Raw genomic sequence first — 19,066 nt, 5'->3', positions numbered from 1 at the left:
TACTTAATTAGAATGTGTCACTATTGTTTAATTCGGATGTATTGTATGATAAGGAGTTATTAAATCTAGCCAAGTTTTCCGAGGAAGTAACAAAGCTCCACTTTCAACAAAATACATTTCATTTTATTTGTATATTTTTAGGTATGATTCAATATCAATTCATTTCAACGCAATGTTATTTCCATCAGCAAAGTAATAGGCCTACATAAAAGTATAAAGATTTATGTGGGTTTTTTTTTATTTTTGAGTGTGTGTTCAGAAGTATGTACCATCATTGTACACACTGGAATACGTGAGTGTGTGCATTTTTTTAAAATAAATCTAAAGAGTTTTTTATGTACATGAATGATATGTAGATAATGACGATATTTGTTACTGATATAGTAGTAACTATACTCCATAGCACTAATGATGATAATAATGATAATTCACTTGTATATAGGAGACAACAATATGAGAATAAGTATATTTCATAAAAGTGTACCATGCAGCTACATCTATGTGCAATAAGTGATATATATTTATAATAAATATGAATGTTTTGTCTACTACAGGCATATCAACTTTGTATTTCTTTATCCACTACTAAAATGGTTACCCCCCAAATTCTACTGGTTCTTTTTGAGCGGTAGGAGTTCAGTTATTTTTAACAGCGCCAGGATGCACAAACAAATTCTAAAGCTTCGTTGAATACTCAGTATATGTATGTGTGTGTGTGTGTGCGTGTTTTTGTTTGTGTGTGTGTGTGTGTGTGTGTGTGTGTGTGTGTGTGTGTGTGTGTCGTGTGCTTAATAAATACGAACGTGGTGGACATACGACTTATATATTATGAAGACCTACAAGTTCTGCTGGCCTGCTGCAACAACATAGCTCGAGTTTTCTTCTGTCTCCATCTCGATGCTTCGTCCATCAACGGAAGGCATATCTCACCTACATCTTGAGGTGGATTACCTGTATTACCTGTCATCATACGACATTTTGGTTAGCTCACTCACTTGAAAATTACACAACATTATCATATTATGATACCTGCACCACTGCATCTTGTGTATCCTCTATCTTGTGTGTCACTGTCTTCATATCGATATATATTTCTTCTATTCAAGAACATTGATCGAGGAGGTGTTTGCTTTGGCTCGTAAAACTCACTGGTGTGGATGCTGCATACTATATTAATCACAACGTTTTACATGGCTTAACATTGCAACCAATGAGGGGCGTTGAATTTCGCAGTGATTCGCCGCCATCTTGGAATCTACAGCTTTGTTGAAGAGAGCATCTTATGAAGTAAGTATCTGTTGCATTTTCTGAATTCATGGTACGTTTGGTTAACGTTTATTATTTAAACAACGCTAAACTTTAGTATTGTGATGCACTGTTTCATCGATGTGTGTTTATCATTTATTTTCGTCGTCCGTTTTAATGTGTTTTGACATTTTCACGATCTCTCATAACTTTTCTCTTGAGCTTTTGCGTGGATTCTACAATATGATACAAAGAATTATGTTCAGTAAGCCAAAGCTGAAAACAGATTGAAATATGTTGAGTGTGTTTTTCGTGAGAGATGAATATCTGACGTATTATTATTTTCCGGACTACTAGCGTATTATGTGTTCAGAATAATGTGTATGCTTATCATTTATTTTTTGATTAATTTCGAACTGAATATCGTTTTGAAATCTACATTTTTCTTGAAGAGACCATCTGATCAAGTAAGTATTCGTTGCATTTTTTGAATTTATGGTACTTCGTTTATCACTTATGTTTTGATTAATTTCAAGTTAAATATCATTATATTTCTGTAACTTTGTCTTTCAAGAATACGATGTAGGAACGAAAATGCAATTGTAACATTTCGAAATTTGGGTAGAATTTGAATTTTTGCAAATAAAAAAAAATCAAGTTTCACCAGCTAATTCAATAAGATTTTCAGATATAACGAAACACAGTTAATTGTTGCGTTTTCTCTTTTGTGACATGTTCGGTGTTGCAGTGGCTGTCATGATAAAGATATATAAAGAGGCTTTATGAGCAGGCAACCCATTCCTCGTAACAAAACAATTGAAAAGATAAATTATTCTCTAGGATTTGCACACATTAAAAAGCAGGCAAATATAGGTGCAAAAGCGGGGGGGGGGGGCTACGAATGACCTACAATATGTAGTTTGATTTTAAGTACACGATGCTCAAAGTGATCATGAAATGACATACCTAGTATGCGTTTCTGTGTGCAGCTCTCAATACTATTGTATTTCAATATCTCATATATATATATATATATATATATATATATAGCAATAATAACGTCACAATAGAGGAATGCATTAAATGCCAATTGCCTTGATTTTAATTCAAAATCCGAATTTTCGTCAGGGATGAAAGTGCTCATAGACACTATGAGCACTTTCATCCCTGACGAAGGGGGAGGCCCCCGAAAATTCGGATTTTGAATTGAAATCAAGGCAACTGGCATTTAATGCATTCGTCTATTGTGACATTATTATTGCTATCTCTAGTACTGCCAATAAGCGGAGCAATTACAATGTTATGTATATATATATATATATGTATATACATACATATATATATATATGTATATATATATATATATATATATATATATATATATATATGTAAATTGTATTCTTCATTAAAAAATATTAACTTTATCTATCATTATTCCTTATCTTTTTTTTTAGGTTTAAAGAAAATGTAAATTTCTTGAAATAGGGGGAGCATGTCAAGCATCAGGTCCTTCCGACATTCAGTTACTACTAAAAACGAAAGAAAGAAAACACTGCCAGAAACGCATACGAAACCAAAGAAAAACGTTCTAACCCCTGAGAGGAAAATGTGTGCCGAACATCACATGGGTGTAGAATGATATCCCAGGGAGATGATTATAGAATCACCTCCTTTTGTTCATATTAAGAGATAAACGACAACCATCAGTTTTAACCAATGAGTTGTTTTTATATACAAACATAATTATGTATTCCCATGCAATTCATAACAATGTACATAGAGAAATATCGTTCATTATTAACTATTATGTACTTTTATTAGTGATGATGGAAGTAGTATTAATCGATGATATTTTACCAGCTATGGCGGATATAACGAAGAGAAAAGTAAAAACAAAGAGAACAAAATTCGGAAGTCTCTTAAATAAAACATATCTGTTACAATGAAACATTACTTTGAAGTCAAACCTACAGTATCGTTTTCTTCATTGCATCTTTATTGCCTCTTGTTTACTTAGGCATAAACATACATTTTATGGTGAAATGTACGCAAATTAACTTGATTAAAGACATATGTTGACAAGGAGGAATATCGACAGCCATCAAACGAAAATTGAAAGAACAAACAAACAAAAACAAAAGAAAAGCAAAAACACGTCACCGCTTCTTCCTTGACCGGATAGCACACTGATAACTTTCTCTGACTACTAGTAGGCCTATTCAAGCCCATATATGGGATACTGGTTATTTATACAGTTCATTATTCCGAAGATTCGTTAATCCGGAAATTAAATAAGATTCGTTATTCCGATAAACCTGATTCGTTAGTCCGATGGTCTGTTGATCATTAATCCGAATATGAAAAGAGGTTCCTTACTTCGAAGGTTCAATAAATCAAAAGTGAAAAAAAAAAGCATCCCGAGAACGAAATAAGGTTCATAATTCCGAAGATTCGTAACTATACGCACCTTCTCATTACGTTTTCGGATTGACGAACCTTATTTCATTTTGGGATTAACGAACCATCAGAAAAACGTACATTCAAATTACTAATCTTATTTCATTTTCGGATCATGAATTCGGAATTATGAACCTTCGGAATAATGAACCTTATTTTATTTTCGGATTCAAGAATCTTCGCAATAACGAGCATCACCCTTTGATATTTCCGCTATCTTACAGATTTCCGCCATCTTAGTTGTTTTTTGACATAACTTAGTGAATGAGGAAAGGAAACAATGGGGGCGTTCTTCAATGCGTGTGTGGATCCCGAGGACGTCCCGGAGGACCACGAGTCTCAAAGGAGATCGTCGTTCGGTTCGTTGTCTGCTGTAAGTATGAGACGGTCTCAAAAATGGTGGTGGTGCATATATCATTTGTTATGTGTGTATACCACACATGTGCAGTGGCGGATCCAGGAGGGGCGCACCAGGGTGCGCGCGCGCCCTTTATTTATCTATTATTTTGTTAAAACAAAAAATGTGTGTGTGTGTGTGTGGGGGGGGGGGGTCGTGCGCCCCTTTAATTTTGTTAAGCCCCCCCCCCCCCACCCCCATTTACGAAATTCCTGGATCCGCCCCTGCATGTGTGTGTGTGTGTGTGTGTGTGCATGTATGTGAGTGCGCCCGTGTCTGTCCATTTCGTCAAATTTGTATGTAAATTTGGTAGATATTGTGAACAATTTTCATGTTCTGCGCTTCAGTCATATAAAACGGAAACGGTCATCCCTAATACCAGACGTCATGGTGACGTGTATGGGTTTAATAAATTGTCATTGTTATCATCATCTTCCCGTGTGTATATAAACTGATTGATTTTTCAAGAGAAAAACGGTTAGAAAAACCAAATCAAAGCCTTGAAGAACGGGAGGCCCCGAACATTCGGCAATAAGAATAACTTGTGCATAAACCGTTTTTCTCTTGACGATCAATCTGTAAATATCAATAATTATTACCTATATGAGGTAGTTTTGAGGGGCAATTGTAGTTGGTATTTTGATCGATCGTCGAGGTCAGCGGGCGATATTAGTGCGTATCACCCTCCATCCGGGTCTCGCCATTCACTTTACGTGTAAACATTCAGGTCAATCACAAAGAGGAGACATTCACAAATTCGGGACTCACGCACCGCAGAAGAATGCCAATAAATCAACTCGTACAAGGTCGACCACTTCCAGCAGCACTACGCGTCAAACAATGACTAGTCCATTTGTGCTCAATAACTGCACAGTGACCATCAGTTATTACAACTCTCCAAATTGAAACAGAAGCAAAAACGAAGTGTAAAGACGTTCAGATGTTTGAAGTTCGTCTGTTACAACTACAACTACTATGTACAACATGTATCTTGGAAGTTGGAGTTGAATGATGTCCATTGATGAACAATTTTGCAATTATTCGACATGTTGGTGATGATCTACAGGTAGTCAAATGTGGCTTGATCTATATCATAGTGTATAGACGTATTCACATATTTTCCTAATTTACCTATAGGGGAGAGGTAATGATTATGATATTGACTGGCCTTGAGGGAGATACCAGATTAATATTGCCCGCACTGAAAGAATATTGCCCTCGTCTTCGACTCGGGCAATATTCTTTCAGTTTGGGCAATATTTTCTGGTATCTCCCTCAAGACCAGTCAATATTATATAAATATCACTATATATATATATATGTATATGCATATATATATATATATATACATATGCACTCAGCAAAAAAAAAGAAGAAAGTTAACACTTTTAAAGTTTATATTTCTCATAGATGTTTTCCTAAAAGTTAATGTTTTACATACCATATGAAAGGTAATTTAATTGGCCATCAACTTGGTAGGTCAACTAAAAGGGGAAACTTCACGCATGAGTGAACATCTATGCATTTCTCTTCCAAGGCACAAAAGTAAAAATTGCAAACATGAACAAGTTGTCATTCAAGCGTTAGTGCTCTTCCATATAACAATAAGAATAAAAGACAAATTAAACACAATAACAAACATGAATTAAGTTGCAAAAATAAATCTATGATCTCTATAATATTCCTTGAATCCTAAAAGATCAATAAAGGTTAAGAATAATGGAGAAAATGAAGGATCTTCTGTCAAATCCAAATTCAAATGAAAAGAGATAAGAAGCAATATTAACAAAGTGGTAGGAATTTGAATTGATTTCTCAAATTTGGAAAATTGTAAATAACATTTGGCTCGTGAACTTGTCGCATAAAGTGTTAAATTGTTATATCAAAGAATGAAATAAATGAAATTCTGTTCATTTATTCATCTTTGTGCCGTTACTCCCTATTTTATTTGAGGTTTGAGTTGACAGAAAATTCTCACTTTCCCCATTTCGTTTCCCACTTTACTTTAATTTGAGGTTATGATGAGATTAAGAGAAGTAAAACTTATTTTTAGCATTTCATTCATGTCTCTCATTGTGTTTAACTTTTTTATGTTATCATAGTCCTCTTAAAGGGCATATGCAAATGAAAGAGAGCATGTCAATTTTTGCAATTTTTACTCTTGTGCCTTGGAGGACAAAAGCGAATGTGTTCACTCATGCCTAAAGTTTCAATTTATATTGACCTTATGGGTTGATAGCCAATTACCTTTAACATGGTATATAATACATTGACTTTCATTAACTATGAAAAATATGAACTCGAAAAGGTATTTACTTTCTTTTCTTTTTTTTGCTGAGTGTATATATATATATATATGTGTGTGTGTGTGTGTGTGTGTGCATACGTGTGCGTTGTGCTCCGTAGTTGCCATCCAGTTTCAGCGCACGTGAAGAAGAACACATGCACCCACGTATAAACCCAAACAAAAACACGAGCAATGCAGTAATCTTTAACAAATGTCTTTTGTTCGATACAACGGTTTGCATAGTCATGGGATATTTAAAAGTTTTCAAAAATCGATTTCAAATTTCCAAACTCCCTTTTCTTTTGACTCGGATATTACATTTTTAAATTGTTTGATCATTAAATAAGATTCATATATAAGAATAAATATTCTCGTTTGTGCATAGTGATGAAATTATCATGAAAATCATATGCTGTATGCGGTATGCTAACTACATTTTTCGATCTATGATGGACCACATAATTCTTCAGATATCCTTTCGGTAAATACTCGAGTAGACTAATAGCTGATCAGTCAAACCGCTCGCCACGGTTTCTCATTATTTTCCACCGAAGGTTGACGAGGTGGTGCGGAACCTTCTCCTAAAGCCCAATGATATCAGTCGTTGCCAGGTCAACCCTCTTACCCATCGGGGTAAGCAAATCCAGCTGGCCAAGATGCTGCTACTGGTCCTCGTACCCATCACCGCCCTTGCCATACTAGCCGTCGAGGACCTCAGGATCATCGCCTACACCAACAGGTGGGAGCGTGACACGCCCTTTGAATTACTCTTAAATTATTGTATGTCATCGCTATGACGTACACAAACATGACATTGGCATACCTGTGATATAATTTTGACGTTTTCATTCATGTAACCCGGACTTTTCACCGTTTAAAAGTCATAGAAATTTCATTTTAATACGTCTATATGTCATTGGAAAAAATTTGACTTTACGTTGGATCCACTTTATTGTTCTATGACATTCTGTTATCATTGATATTACTTTGTCATGACTTTGAAGGGAATTCAACCTGAATTTGATTACTTTTCTTTTTTTTTTCTTTTTTTTTCTTTTTTTTTCTTTTTTTTTTTGGGGGGGGCTTCATTTTGACTGATATTGAACCATGCATTTCAAGTTAAATATCAGTCCATGTTGATTTCAATAAAGTGAAATAATCGTTCCAGAATGGTAGGCCTATCACTTTAAACATGAAATTGCTCATAAAATGGAAGTTATAGCATTTTTAACATCCCAAGTAAAATATATTTTTTAATGAAACAGTTTTATCGGTCACAAGTACGTATGCAAATTAGTTGGGAGATTCACTGTAATAGATACTACGGGTAATGTTACTGTATTTTGATAACCACTTTGAAGATTTTAAAGGAGCAGTTTCACTTTATGGCCCAAGCTTCAAACTTGAATCGAATAGAAATGTTCTCGAATGTATAGCAAAAAACTTCCAAGTTTATTACAATGTTTGAAATTTAAAAACTACTTACTAAAGTGGGTTGGGAAGATGACGCACGCTGATTTGATGACATCATTTCTGATCTCACCTGTCCCCTTGGTCGCCTTCAGTGTCGACATCGAGATCCGTAACGTGATCCAGTTCAGTCGGAACATCGGTCTGTTGCTGAGTCGACTTCAGCGAGAGCGAGATATGACGGCCCTCTATGTGAGCGTCATCGCCCCCAACAGTACGGCGTTCCTCACCGAGACGTACCCGCTGACGGACAAGGCTCTAGACGAGCTCCAAGAATGGCCGGTGGAAACCAGCATTCTCAACGTGAGTCATATTAAAAAATTGATACTGCCGCTGTCAAAATTATTTCACTATCAGTTCTAGAAATAAGATTTCATTATTCACTTGTAGTGAACACGATCAATTCCTATTTGTCTTCCATCGACTTTCTATCATGTTTCAAATAGGAGTATTTATGAATCAAAATCATTCACAATACTAACGTCATAGTCAATACGACAATTTGCCTGTTTTTGTTTGCAGGAATTACCATTCTTTCGAGAGAAAATGGATTTCAAAGAGAACTTGGAGGCGCATCGGACCCAGTTGCATCATGCTAACACCACCGTGTACCGAGAGATCGAGTTCTACACTGACATGCTGCAGATCTTCATCGACTGGCTGTACGAGAGTGTCGGCAACTCTCAGGGACACGGGTCCTGGCAGATCCTGGTCGCCTACCAGCTCCTCATCGTCAGCAACGTCGACACCGGAATCGAGAGAACTCTAGGTAAGAGCGGTGATTACCATGATCAGCTTTGTTGTTGCTGCTGCTGCTGCTGTTGTTGTTGTTGTTGATGGTGGTGGTGGTGTTTTACTGTATATGATCTTTTTTTTTTTTAATTCAAACTAAAGGCAGTCCCATCTTTGCTGCCACCGTTCTTCCAACATGTCCAAAGGGTAACGCCATTGTTATATATTGCCATGGCATCCCCGGCTTACCAGTGAATCATCTACGTTAAGAGCGATATTTATACACCAAGCAGGATTCGAACTCCTGATCTTCAGTTCTACGAGTCACCAGAGAATCATTCGCTAAACCAGGAATTTTTTTTTTCAGACGCCACGAAATTTGTCATGGTTGAAAAATAGTGTCTCCCAACATCGTGTATGAAAATCTTATATTAGACCACAGAGTTTTCCAAAAAGAAATTAGAAACTAACCACATGTCACCCGAGTATACGCTCCTTTATGTATAGAGAATAACAGCATTTTTTTTTTTTTTGGGGGGGGGGAGGGTTAAGGCGTCCGAATAAATTCACTTGAAATAAATCTATAGTATTGTTCCCCCCGTCAAAAAAAGAAGAAGAAATTTCCAGTTTTATTTTCTGAGGAAAGGTCACAGAATTACGCACTTATCCAATATACCAACTTATGAACTGATGAACGGATTCTGACTTTCAGGGTGGCAAAAGAGACGCACGAACTTTAGGGAGGAAAAACAGGTGAGCTAATACATATGGAATATATATCTTTGCATCACGTTTGATTCTCACGTTTGATTCTCACGTCTGATTCCCCAAGTTCGTTTGTTAGAGGATGAAGGCTTCACGTCATTACACCTTGTAAACTCACTGGCGCATTACTTGACATGGGTCTTGGGAAATTACCCCTTCCCCTGGCCCAAATCCTAATCCTAATCCTGAACCTAATCCTAAGCCTAACCCTAACTCCTAATGCTAAACCTAACCCTAACCCTAATCTTTACTCTAACGTTACCACTAACCAGTATTTAGCCGGGGGGTAATTGCCCTGATACGCCTGACATGACATACATAACTGGGTCATGAAATAGGTGGTGCATATATGAAAACTGAAAACACACGTGATAAACATATGCTAAATATACATGCGTGCGAACATTTCCTTCTGATAAGATTTATATGGTTTTCCTTCAGGAACGGTGTTTTACACTCTGGGTGGCTTTGAGCGCCACGAGGACTACGTGTGGTACATGGAGAAATACAACGTTGGTACGTGGAACCACGAAGCCGCCAAGAGATACGCCCCTCTCATTCAGGAATTCTACCAGGAACAGGTGCATTTTCTTTAATTTTCTGCTTTTCAGTGTTCCCTTGATCAAATAATAATTATGTACATAAAATAACAGCTTTACACATATGCACAAAGACAGAATACTATAGATACAAACCATATAATTCATATTATTGAAGCGCTTAATATATCATTAATTCTCAGTACTATGCGCTTGACATGAAATGTATAATGGTTAATGCCTTATATATGATAAGAATCAAGGAAAGATAAACTCCTTATTGTAAGGGGTAATAGATTCCAAAAAGTGGAAGCTGATGATGTGAAGGATGAGTTCTTACACCATCTATCAACCTAGCTGCTGTGTTCTGAATTCTTTGAACCCGGTTTACATATACATACGTAACGGAAAGAGAAAGAGAAAGAGTGATGGGCGTATTTGGTTTGAATGATGTGATTTGGTGTGAATGTATTTATCAATAAAGTGATTACTTTTGATTTTCCGGGAGTTTTTTTTTTTGTTCTCTTTGTTTTTCTGTCTCTTCTATACTCAGGTGGACAATATCGCTGACTTTGCAAACTTCACCCACACCATCACAAAGATGAGAAAAGAGATTCTCGAGAATGCTGTAGCCACCACGGTTTCGAACTTCAGAGAAGCCACGTTGTGGTTTGACAGTATGACGGTAGGTTCTAATGGAAAGAAGATAGTGCGAGTAAAAGTCTGCTTCAGGGCACGTTTGTTTCGTTGTTATTGTTGTGTTGTTGTTGTTGTTGTTTTTGTTGTTGTTGTTGTTGTTTGTTAAAAAATGCGAGGAAAATCAGTGAAAAAAAGAGAAAAAAGTGGACAAAAATTATAAAGACGGAAAACATTAGTTCACACATTTTATTTGTTATCAGAATATTCTTCATAAGTAGCTTGAAATAGTGGTGTACTAATGTCAGTGATTTGTGTATTAAGATAACATCGACCGACTCTTTAACTGAGATACTGAAACATTAACAAGTGATACTTTGACTCACAATGCAAACTGGGAGAAATTTAGGGACTGATATATGGCAGTTTGCATCATATCGGCTTACCAATATTTTTGTCTGGTTGAATGATGTAAGGTTTATATCAACATCCTGGAGAAGGTGCACAAGCTATTGGCGGATGAAATTCTGCAGATTCTGGAGAAGGAGCTGGAGGACGACACGGAGAATATCGCCGTCAGCATCTTTCTCGTCGTCGTCGTCATCATCATGTGTCCTCTGACTCTGCGGGCTATTTGGTCGCTGACCACCGTCCTTCAGAACTACGCCCTGACTCTGGCCTCTCAGACCAAGGTCATTCATGGTGGTGGAAACTGATGCGTGGAATGATGCTGTTCGAGTTTAGTGGTGGTGGTGGTGGTAGTAGTAGTAGTTGTGGTGGTAGTGGTATTGCTGGTGTTGGTTGTAAAGGTGGTGGTAGTGCTGGTGGTGATATAGTGGTGGTGGTGGTAGTGGTGATGATGACATTGATATAAAGATGGTTTGAATGATGAGCGATGGCGAGAAGGTGATGATTAAAGCTAGGAAATAATGGTAGTGGTGTTGATGACGATGGTGATTACAGTGGTGATGGTGATTGGAATAGTGGTGGCTGAGATGCTGACATCATTGATGGTATCTGTTGGAGCGGGAGATAGAGATGTAGATGGTGATGGTAGAGAAGTTCACATTGATGATAGTGTGGTGACGCTGATGGTCATGATTATACAATGTATATGAAGATGATTTGCGATGATGTCTGGGGTGCTGTTGCGCCGCTGCTGATGGATGTGGCGAGCCGATTAAGCTAATCCAAAATCTTCCAATGGACGCAACTGCTGCTTCATCTTCTGTAGTGAAATGGCATTGATAATTGTTAAGATATATCTTTGCTACCTATGAGCTTTTAGGTGGTGATTGTGGTTATAACGATGGTATACTCATAACGATGACGATAACAACAAAAAAGGCACACGATTCAGAGCAGTTAGGCATTGTAGGAAATCTTTGTCACAAATTAAGAATTAATTAATCTAATTTATCTTAATTAGGGAAGAGCGATTTAACAGCTTGAAACAGGAATGTCTGCTCACAGCACCATTTGCTCATTGGCAACCCCTACGAACCCTCTGATTATGAGAATTATCGAAGTCCGTATACATAACCATCTCTTGAAAAACCATTGGAGAACTGCACATTTCACATCATTGATAAAAGTTATTTCATCCTGGTCGTCAAGGAATTCAACAAGGAGAAGAAGCGGTCGAACTACCTGTTGAATCTGATGTTGCCCCCGTCCGTGGCCTCCAAGTTGATGAACACGGAGGAGGTGAACGGAGAGCTCTTCGAGAGCGCCACCGTCATGTTCGCCGACATCGCTGGCTTCAGTCAACTTTGCGCCCGTAGTGAGCCCATGGAGGTTGGTCTTCTTCTTCTTCCTCTTCTTCTTCTTCTTCTTCTTCTTCTTCTGCCTCCTCCTCCCCCTGTTCTCCTTCTTCTCCTCCTCCTCCTCGTCATCATCACCTTCCTTCTTATCCTCGTCCATCTCTTTCTCCTCACCCTTTCTTCACCATCTGTCTTTCTTTGGCTGGTTATACAACTTCCAACATACCCAACTGTTGACTCTAATTATAATGTATGGTTTCACTCCTTCAAGGGTGTCCACTGTTTTTCTTCCTTCTCTCATCAGTTTTCTCTCTACTTTCCCCTCGATTGCTAACCGATACACATGGGCGTATACCTCATTAGAGTATCTGTGTACAGCGAAGATCTTTGCCTCGTTTATGAAACTTGAATGGTTTCACGATTGAAAATTGTATTTCTGCTGTTGGTGACATTTATATCACAAATGTCGGTCTGCGTTTATCTCCACATCTAATCCGTGACTTCTGAAATTCAATCATCAAATTGTTTCTTATTTTGCTCTCTCGACGGTCTTAACTTTTACAATACAGTCACAGATAACCTTGAAGTTTGTTGAGGGTGCTACATGTATGTATTTCAAAGAGCCAATCTCAGCTGGCATCATCGCCATGACATTATTTGCAATGTAGATCAAGAAAACTCGGTTGTTTATCTCGGATGAATCATGCACAGCATTGGTCATTGACAGCTACTGCGATGTACAGTGCAATGATTACCGGTGGAATGGCAGACTGCATAATTTTCATGACATGTTCCATGAAGTTTTTTTTTAACAAGTTTAATCACGATTTTCCACATAACAAGGATAGTAACCATATTAAAAAACAAAACAAAACAAAACCTCTGCAAACATTGCATGTCGACTACAATTCAACTGTTGTAACGTTAGTTGTGCCAACGAGAGATATAGTGATCCATATTTGTTCTCTCCAATGTGTTTTTGTATTTCCACACAGGTGGTAGAAATGCTGAACGGACTTTATGTTCTGTTTGACTCCCGCATCGAACAGTATGACGTGTACAAAGTGGAGACTGTCAGGGAAACGTATATGCTGGCCTCTGGTAAAGTTTGCATCCAAACTCATGGCTCTCTTTATCCTCCGCCAGTATAGGTGAAACCTACGGTGGGCGGAGGTTATGTTTTCGGTTCCGTAGGCCTAATGTTTGTTTGTCTGTCTGTCTGGGCATAAACACGTCGGTGTCCGGCAATTTGTTAATCAGTTGCAATAAAAACAACTCGACAAAAGAATATCAATGAATTTGAATAATTACGCAGTACCGCTGCAATCTTCGAGGATTACAACCAGCACTAGCTGTCGGGCGGAAGCTTGGTGGTCTAGTGGACAAGACGTCTGTCCAGAGATCAGTCCGGGGGTCGTAGGTTCGAATCCTGCCCGAGAGTGTATGCCCATGGTTTCTTTCGTCATGGCTACTACTAAAATACTGATCAATTTATTGCTTATCAACGTCGATGTAGGGTAATTTATTGATCAGTGTTTATATCAATATATGTAATGTTTGTAAAGTTAATGATATCATGATATTCTCTCTTCTGTTATTACCGTCATGATTCATCTTTCCATCTCATCTCATTTCATATTCCCTTTTCGTCTCTTCTCTTCTCTTTCTCTTACTCGCCTCTCTTCTCCTCTCCTCCTGCTCCTGTAATCGCAGGAGTGCCTAACCGTCACAACCGTCACGTGGGTGAGATCGCCACCGTGACCGTCGACCTCCTCCATCACGTGAACAGCTTGGAGGTTCCACACAAGCCTCACGTCAAGATCAGGGTCCGCTTCGGTATTCACACTGGTAAGTGTTCAGGTGGATACATAGGAATAAGATGATGACGATGATAATGATGATGATGATTATCATAATCAATATTGTCATTATCATTATCATTATAATTGCGATGTTCACTTATAAACAAGCTATTGTTGTTGTTGTTTTTGTTAACATGTGCAATGCAATCTAATACTTGATTAGTTGTTACTTTGTTAGACAAGCTATGCTTCGAGCGAGCTATCTCGATGTTGCTATCGTAAGCCTTATATAATTACTACATGTGTGGAGATCGTATTACACTTTTTATACCAGTAACGTCATGAACATAATACAATGGTTGTAGTTAAAAAGAAAAACAAGGATAAAGGAAGATGTCAATTGCCGTTGAGACTAACTCATCGAACAAAGCCGATGAAATTGATACCACGGTGTGTATTTTTGTTACGTACATTGAGTCAATTTCCTACACAACATGACTTCTGCACCAAAGTATAATCTGGGCCCCATTTCATAAAAAGTTCACATAATTATGATAGCAGCCCTTCATTGCTGGAATAGCGGTTGTCATGGTAACGACAAGAATCCAGCTTCCACCATTGGCTGTTGCTATTGGAAGTTGTCATTCCAGCAAAGGTTGTATCCTAACATCTTTTATGAAATGGGGCCCTGATGTGTCGTGTCCCTGATAGGTCCACTAGTGGCGGGAGTGGTCGGTCTCAAGATGCCCCGATACTGCCTCTTTGGGGATACGGTCAATACTGCGTCAAGAATGCAGACGACGGGACTGCGTAAGTTCCTCTTTCGTTTCATCTCTTTGATTCTTTTAACTGTTTTTTTTTTCTTTCAGTTCCTCGCTGTTGAAAGGGCTGATGTACAGTCGTAGTGTAGGTCTACAGATGAAGGCATGCATAGTGTTAAATGTGTCAGTAAACTGTATGTATACAGGGCCAGCGGAGCGTTTTCAAAATGGGGGGGGGGGGGAGCACTTCCGGGTTTCATGAGTAACAAGTAAAAAAAAAAATATAGGCCTTTAGTGCAACTTCTGATGCCACTTCCGGATATCTTCAGCTGACAAGCAAAAAAAAAAAAAAAAAAAAAAGAAAGAGAAAGGTCTTCAGCTCATCTTTCTCCTTCCACTTCCGGGTTTCTTCAGCAGAAAAAAAAAAAGGGTCTTCAGCTCATCTTTCTCATTCCACTTCCGGGTTTCTTCAGCTGACAGGCAAAAGGCAAAAAAAAAAAAAATAATAACCTTACCGCGCTCACACTTCTATTTCTTTCTAGTGCCACTTACGCACTTCCAGGGTAAAAGTGTGTGTGTGTGTGGGGGGGGGGGGGTGGCAACAGTGGTGACACCTTATGTATTCCCTTGTATGTGCAAAAAAAGTGGGGGGGGGGGGGGCGAGTCCCCCCCCCCCCCCCCCCCCAAGTTCCGCCAGCCATTGCATATACAATGTAGTAAGAAATGCTGCTGAAAGGAAAACTACAATTGATTTACCAATGGCATAATTCTGTTCCACTCATTTTTCAACAACCACCTTGCCAGTTCATTGGGAGTGTTCAAATCAATCAGAATCTCGTATTTAAGGGTTTTAAACTCAATATTTCAAACTTATCGGACAGGCAAGAAAACAGAATCATCTGAATGTGCACGGCAACGGCAACATCCCATACAAAGCTTCTATGTAGGTGTTTTCTTGTTTGAGGGGGCTTTCGATGTCCATGCCTCCTACACGCACATAATTCTTGTCCCAATCTTTTAGGGTCATACTTCATTCCATCTTTGATTTTCACTATATTTCCATCCATGTTTTGTTTCATCCCTATTCACGGTCACGCCTTTAGCGGGGCGTATACACGTGAGTCATCCAACATACATGGGACTGCTCGAGTACGGTGGATTCAGTTTGGTGAAACGCGGCGAAATTGAAATCAAGGTAAATGGAAAGCTGTATAGTAACGCTTTAATTGATGTGTCTCAATTAGTGGCAAAATGTTAGACTTCCTGTTGTAGATACCTAATACAATTTAGAGCAACCATTCTTACTTTACATTGAGATACACGACCCGCCACGGTTTGCTTTTCTCGGGTTCAGTAACAGTCAAAGATAACAGAACACGATTATTTTGTCCATTAACTTTATTGAATTGGAATGATAATTCAATGTGACTGAGCTAGAAATGCTATAGCACTTCACATCTCTTTTCTTTGTTGTTTAAAACTCATTGTGTTTTCCTGCAGGGTAAAGGACGTATGTACACGTACTGGTTGATGGGGCGCGACAACTTTGAAATGTTTGCCATCGACAATTCGGCCCGTGATCACATGGGAATACAGGAACACAGATACGCGCACATGTACGATCAGATGTACACCGGGCGCGTACAGTTTGCTGGTCCCAACCAATCACAATCCCCGACTTTCATCTAACCACCAATCACCACCGGCTGCTGGGCCGTGGGAATATCGACTTATTTCCTGATTATTATCTCATCGTATTTGAAGAGGGGAAAAAAATCAGAAAACAACACAGAGTATCGCACATAGTAGATTACTGCACGAAGAATAATATAATATCGTCTCTGGCATTGTTGTTGTTGTACAAGTCTTCTTGTCATTGCCGTCCTGCAGTACTTTGGCAAAAAAAGATAAGACCGCCTCAGATAAACAGTGTCAATATGGAATAATTTAAGACTTCAAGATTAAACTCTAAAATTTCAAGCTCCGAGATTACAAACAATGAAATATGATATCTAATACTAGTATAGGCCTCTGTAGTACTGAGTACTCCTATCTTTGCTCATACGGAAACAAGTTTCTTTGGGTTGAGAATTGTTTTTGGGTACTGATGATCGTAATATAATAAACTGCTTTCATGGAAACAATTTCCAGACTCTATCAAATTAAAACTGATGTGCTTCTTTGAAATACATCATTTTTACATTAGCAAACAAACCCCCAAGCGAACAGAAATACTTTCTGAAATTAATAAGAGGTGGAGGTACTGAACAGGGACCGCTGTTCTGAAGAAGTCTATCGAAGCATACTAAGTATATCGCCCTTTCCATTTCTTTTTCTCTTTTTATTTTGTATGGGGGGTCACAGACTTATATAGTGAAAGTATGAGAAGGCAGTGCATTGCTATGCCTGACTGGGCAAGGAGAGAACTGTTACAATCAAAATCCTTTGCTAGGATGCAAAGCCAAGTTAGTGTACACAACTGTATTTTATTGTTTTTGTTATACCTGTGTAATATTTAGTAGTGTTGCACACTAATTGTGAATACTGTTACTCCCCCATTAAAAAAAGAAGAAAACATTACTAAATTCAATTTGCACTCTATGCACACTCTCGGTAATGAAATGAAACAAGGGACAGCTTTGTTTCCATGTATAGAAACGCCACATGTGACTGTCACAATAGTTCTGTCTTCTATTCATTTAACGTAGGTTAGTCTATTAAATAACATGACATGTCTTTACTGCAGCAAATCAATTTTTGTAAATGGACTATTTTGCACTTTGAATAGATTTAAAAATTATGGATATTGAATTTTTATCATTCATTGCCACATATGATATTCATTTTTCAATCTTATTTATCTTTAAATAATACATGTCGCAGCAAAACTTATTAAATAATATGGTGTATACAAACATATATCTTTTATTGTTTAATGTTGGTAAATAGAATATATTCATTATATAGGCTGCGGAGCAATCCTCCAATTTTGTCTCTTACAAAAAGGGGGTAAAATGAAAGAGAACTGGAAAAAAAATCTAAAAAATAAATTACTTCTGTTGCAGCTGTTTATGGGGGGGGGGGGGGAATTCACCACAGCGACTGAACCTTAATCCAACTGTGAGCACTATACCCTTGCTCCCTCTCCCCCACATGCTATAAAAAGTTCCACGTCCCTTGTATGAATATATGAGCCATTGCAAACTACGTGCATGTGTGAAAATACTGAATATGAATGTTTTCACCAAGGAAATCTTGATCGAGCATTTTAATCACGTGAAATCATTCATGGAGACACAGAAATTTACACTTTATATCAGAAAAGTGAATCTGTATATTTATTTGCATATACAACTGTTGATGTGTGCATTGTCATGAAACATTTTTTTTTTTGGTACATAATCGAGAAAGGAACATAAAACTTTGTACATGTAAAATCAATCGGAAGATCATAAAATACTTTTAAATGATGCTAAATTTACATATCATCATACACTTTTATATAGACATAATTTTTCGGTATCAATGAAAGAAATTTAAAAAAAAAGTGATGTAAAGAGTAGAGTGTATAGGAACATAAATGCTGACAAATGATTAAGAGGGCAGTCCAGAAGGGCAGTGTTGCATAAAAGATTTACATTGTACTAAAAATTAAAAATGTTATTGCTTTACAGCAGATTAACAGTCACCGTCAACAAATAAATTCTGAGTGGCTTAGCTCTTAAACTGTAATTTTTGCAAGTCTTTTACGCAACAGGACCAGAGGTGCATATAAGGTTGTATGTACAACATAATTAATGAGATGCAAAAGTACTTACAAGTAAAGTGCAACATACAAATATATAAGTCAAGTCAGTTTCATCAAAGTGAAAGTTATCTGTTCTGAAACTAGGGAAGCTTCCTTTGTAATCCTGTGAATGACATTCTCTGGGATATTCAAATATACTTTGTACTTATTCCATCCTTCGAGATAATGGGAATTAAAGGGACTGTAGAGTAGTGGTTGAGATGGGGATTAATGTTTTGAACATTCCTAAGTGAGATAATGAGAAACCTCTTATGAAATATGAAAGAGCATGTAATTTTAAGAAGGATTCAACATTTATTTGATGAAAATTGGTTTTCAAATGGCTGAAATATCCAAAAAAATGATAACAATAAAAGGCGACAGACCACGCCTTTCATTAGGATCTCTTTGTTTCACCTTGTTTT

The 19,066-nt window shown here is 37.7% G+C and overlaps 1 protein-coding gene across 1 annotated transcript; it reads left to right on the top strand.

Annotated features, from left to right (window-relative positions):
- Positions 1-3,982: 3,982 nt before the first annotated feature.
- Positions 3,983-16,543, top strand: LOC139725572 (uncharacterized). Its single transcript, XM_071636662.1, has 13 exons — positions 3,983-4,075; positions 6,941-7,125; positions 7,952-8,159; positions 8,379-8,625; positions 9,795-9,934; positions 10,446-10,577; positions 11,005-11,220; positions 12,146-12,325; positions 13,287-13,392; positions 14,005-14,139; positions 14,805-14,903; positions 15,958-16,049; positions 16,355-16,543. The coding sequence occupies exons 1-13, from the start codon at positions 3,983-3,985 to the stop codon at positions 16,541-16,543; spliced, it is 2,022 nt and encodes a 673-aa protein (XP_071492763.1).
- The last annotated feature ends 2,523 nt before the right edge of the window (positions 16,544-19,066 follow it).

The sequence above is a fragment of the Diadema antillarum genome, unplaced genomic scaffold, assembly GCF_040938485.1.
Source record: "Diadema antillarum isolate AM-2024a unplaced genomic scaffold, OU_Dant_1.0 seq00000049_RagTag, whole genome shotgun sequence".
NCBI classification, from domain to species: Eukaryota; Metazoa; Echinodermata; class Echinoidea; order Diadematoida; family Diadematidae; genus Diadema; species Diadema antillarum.
The sequence above is the reverse complement of the archived record's forward strand: the minus strand, read 5'-3'. Positions and strand labels throughout refer to the sequence as shown.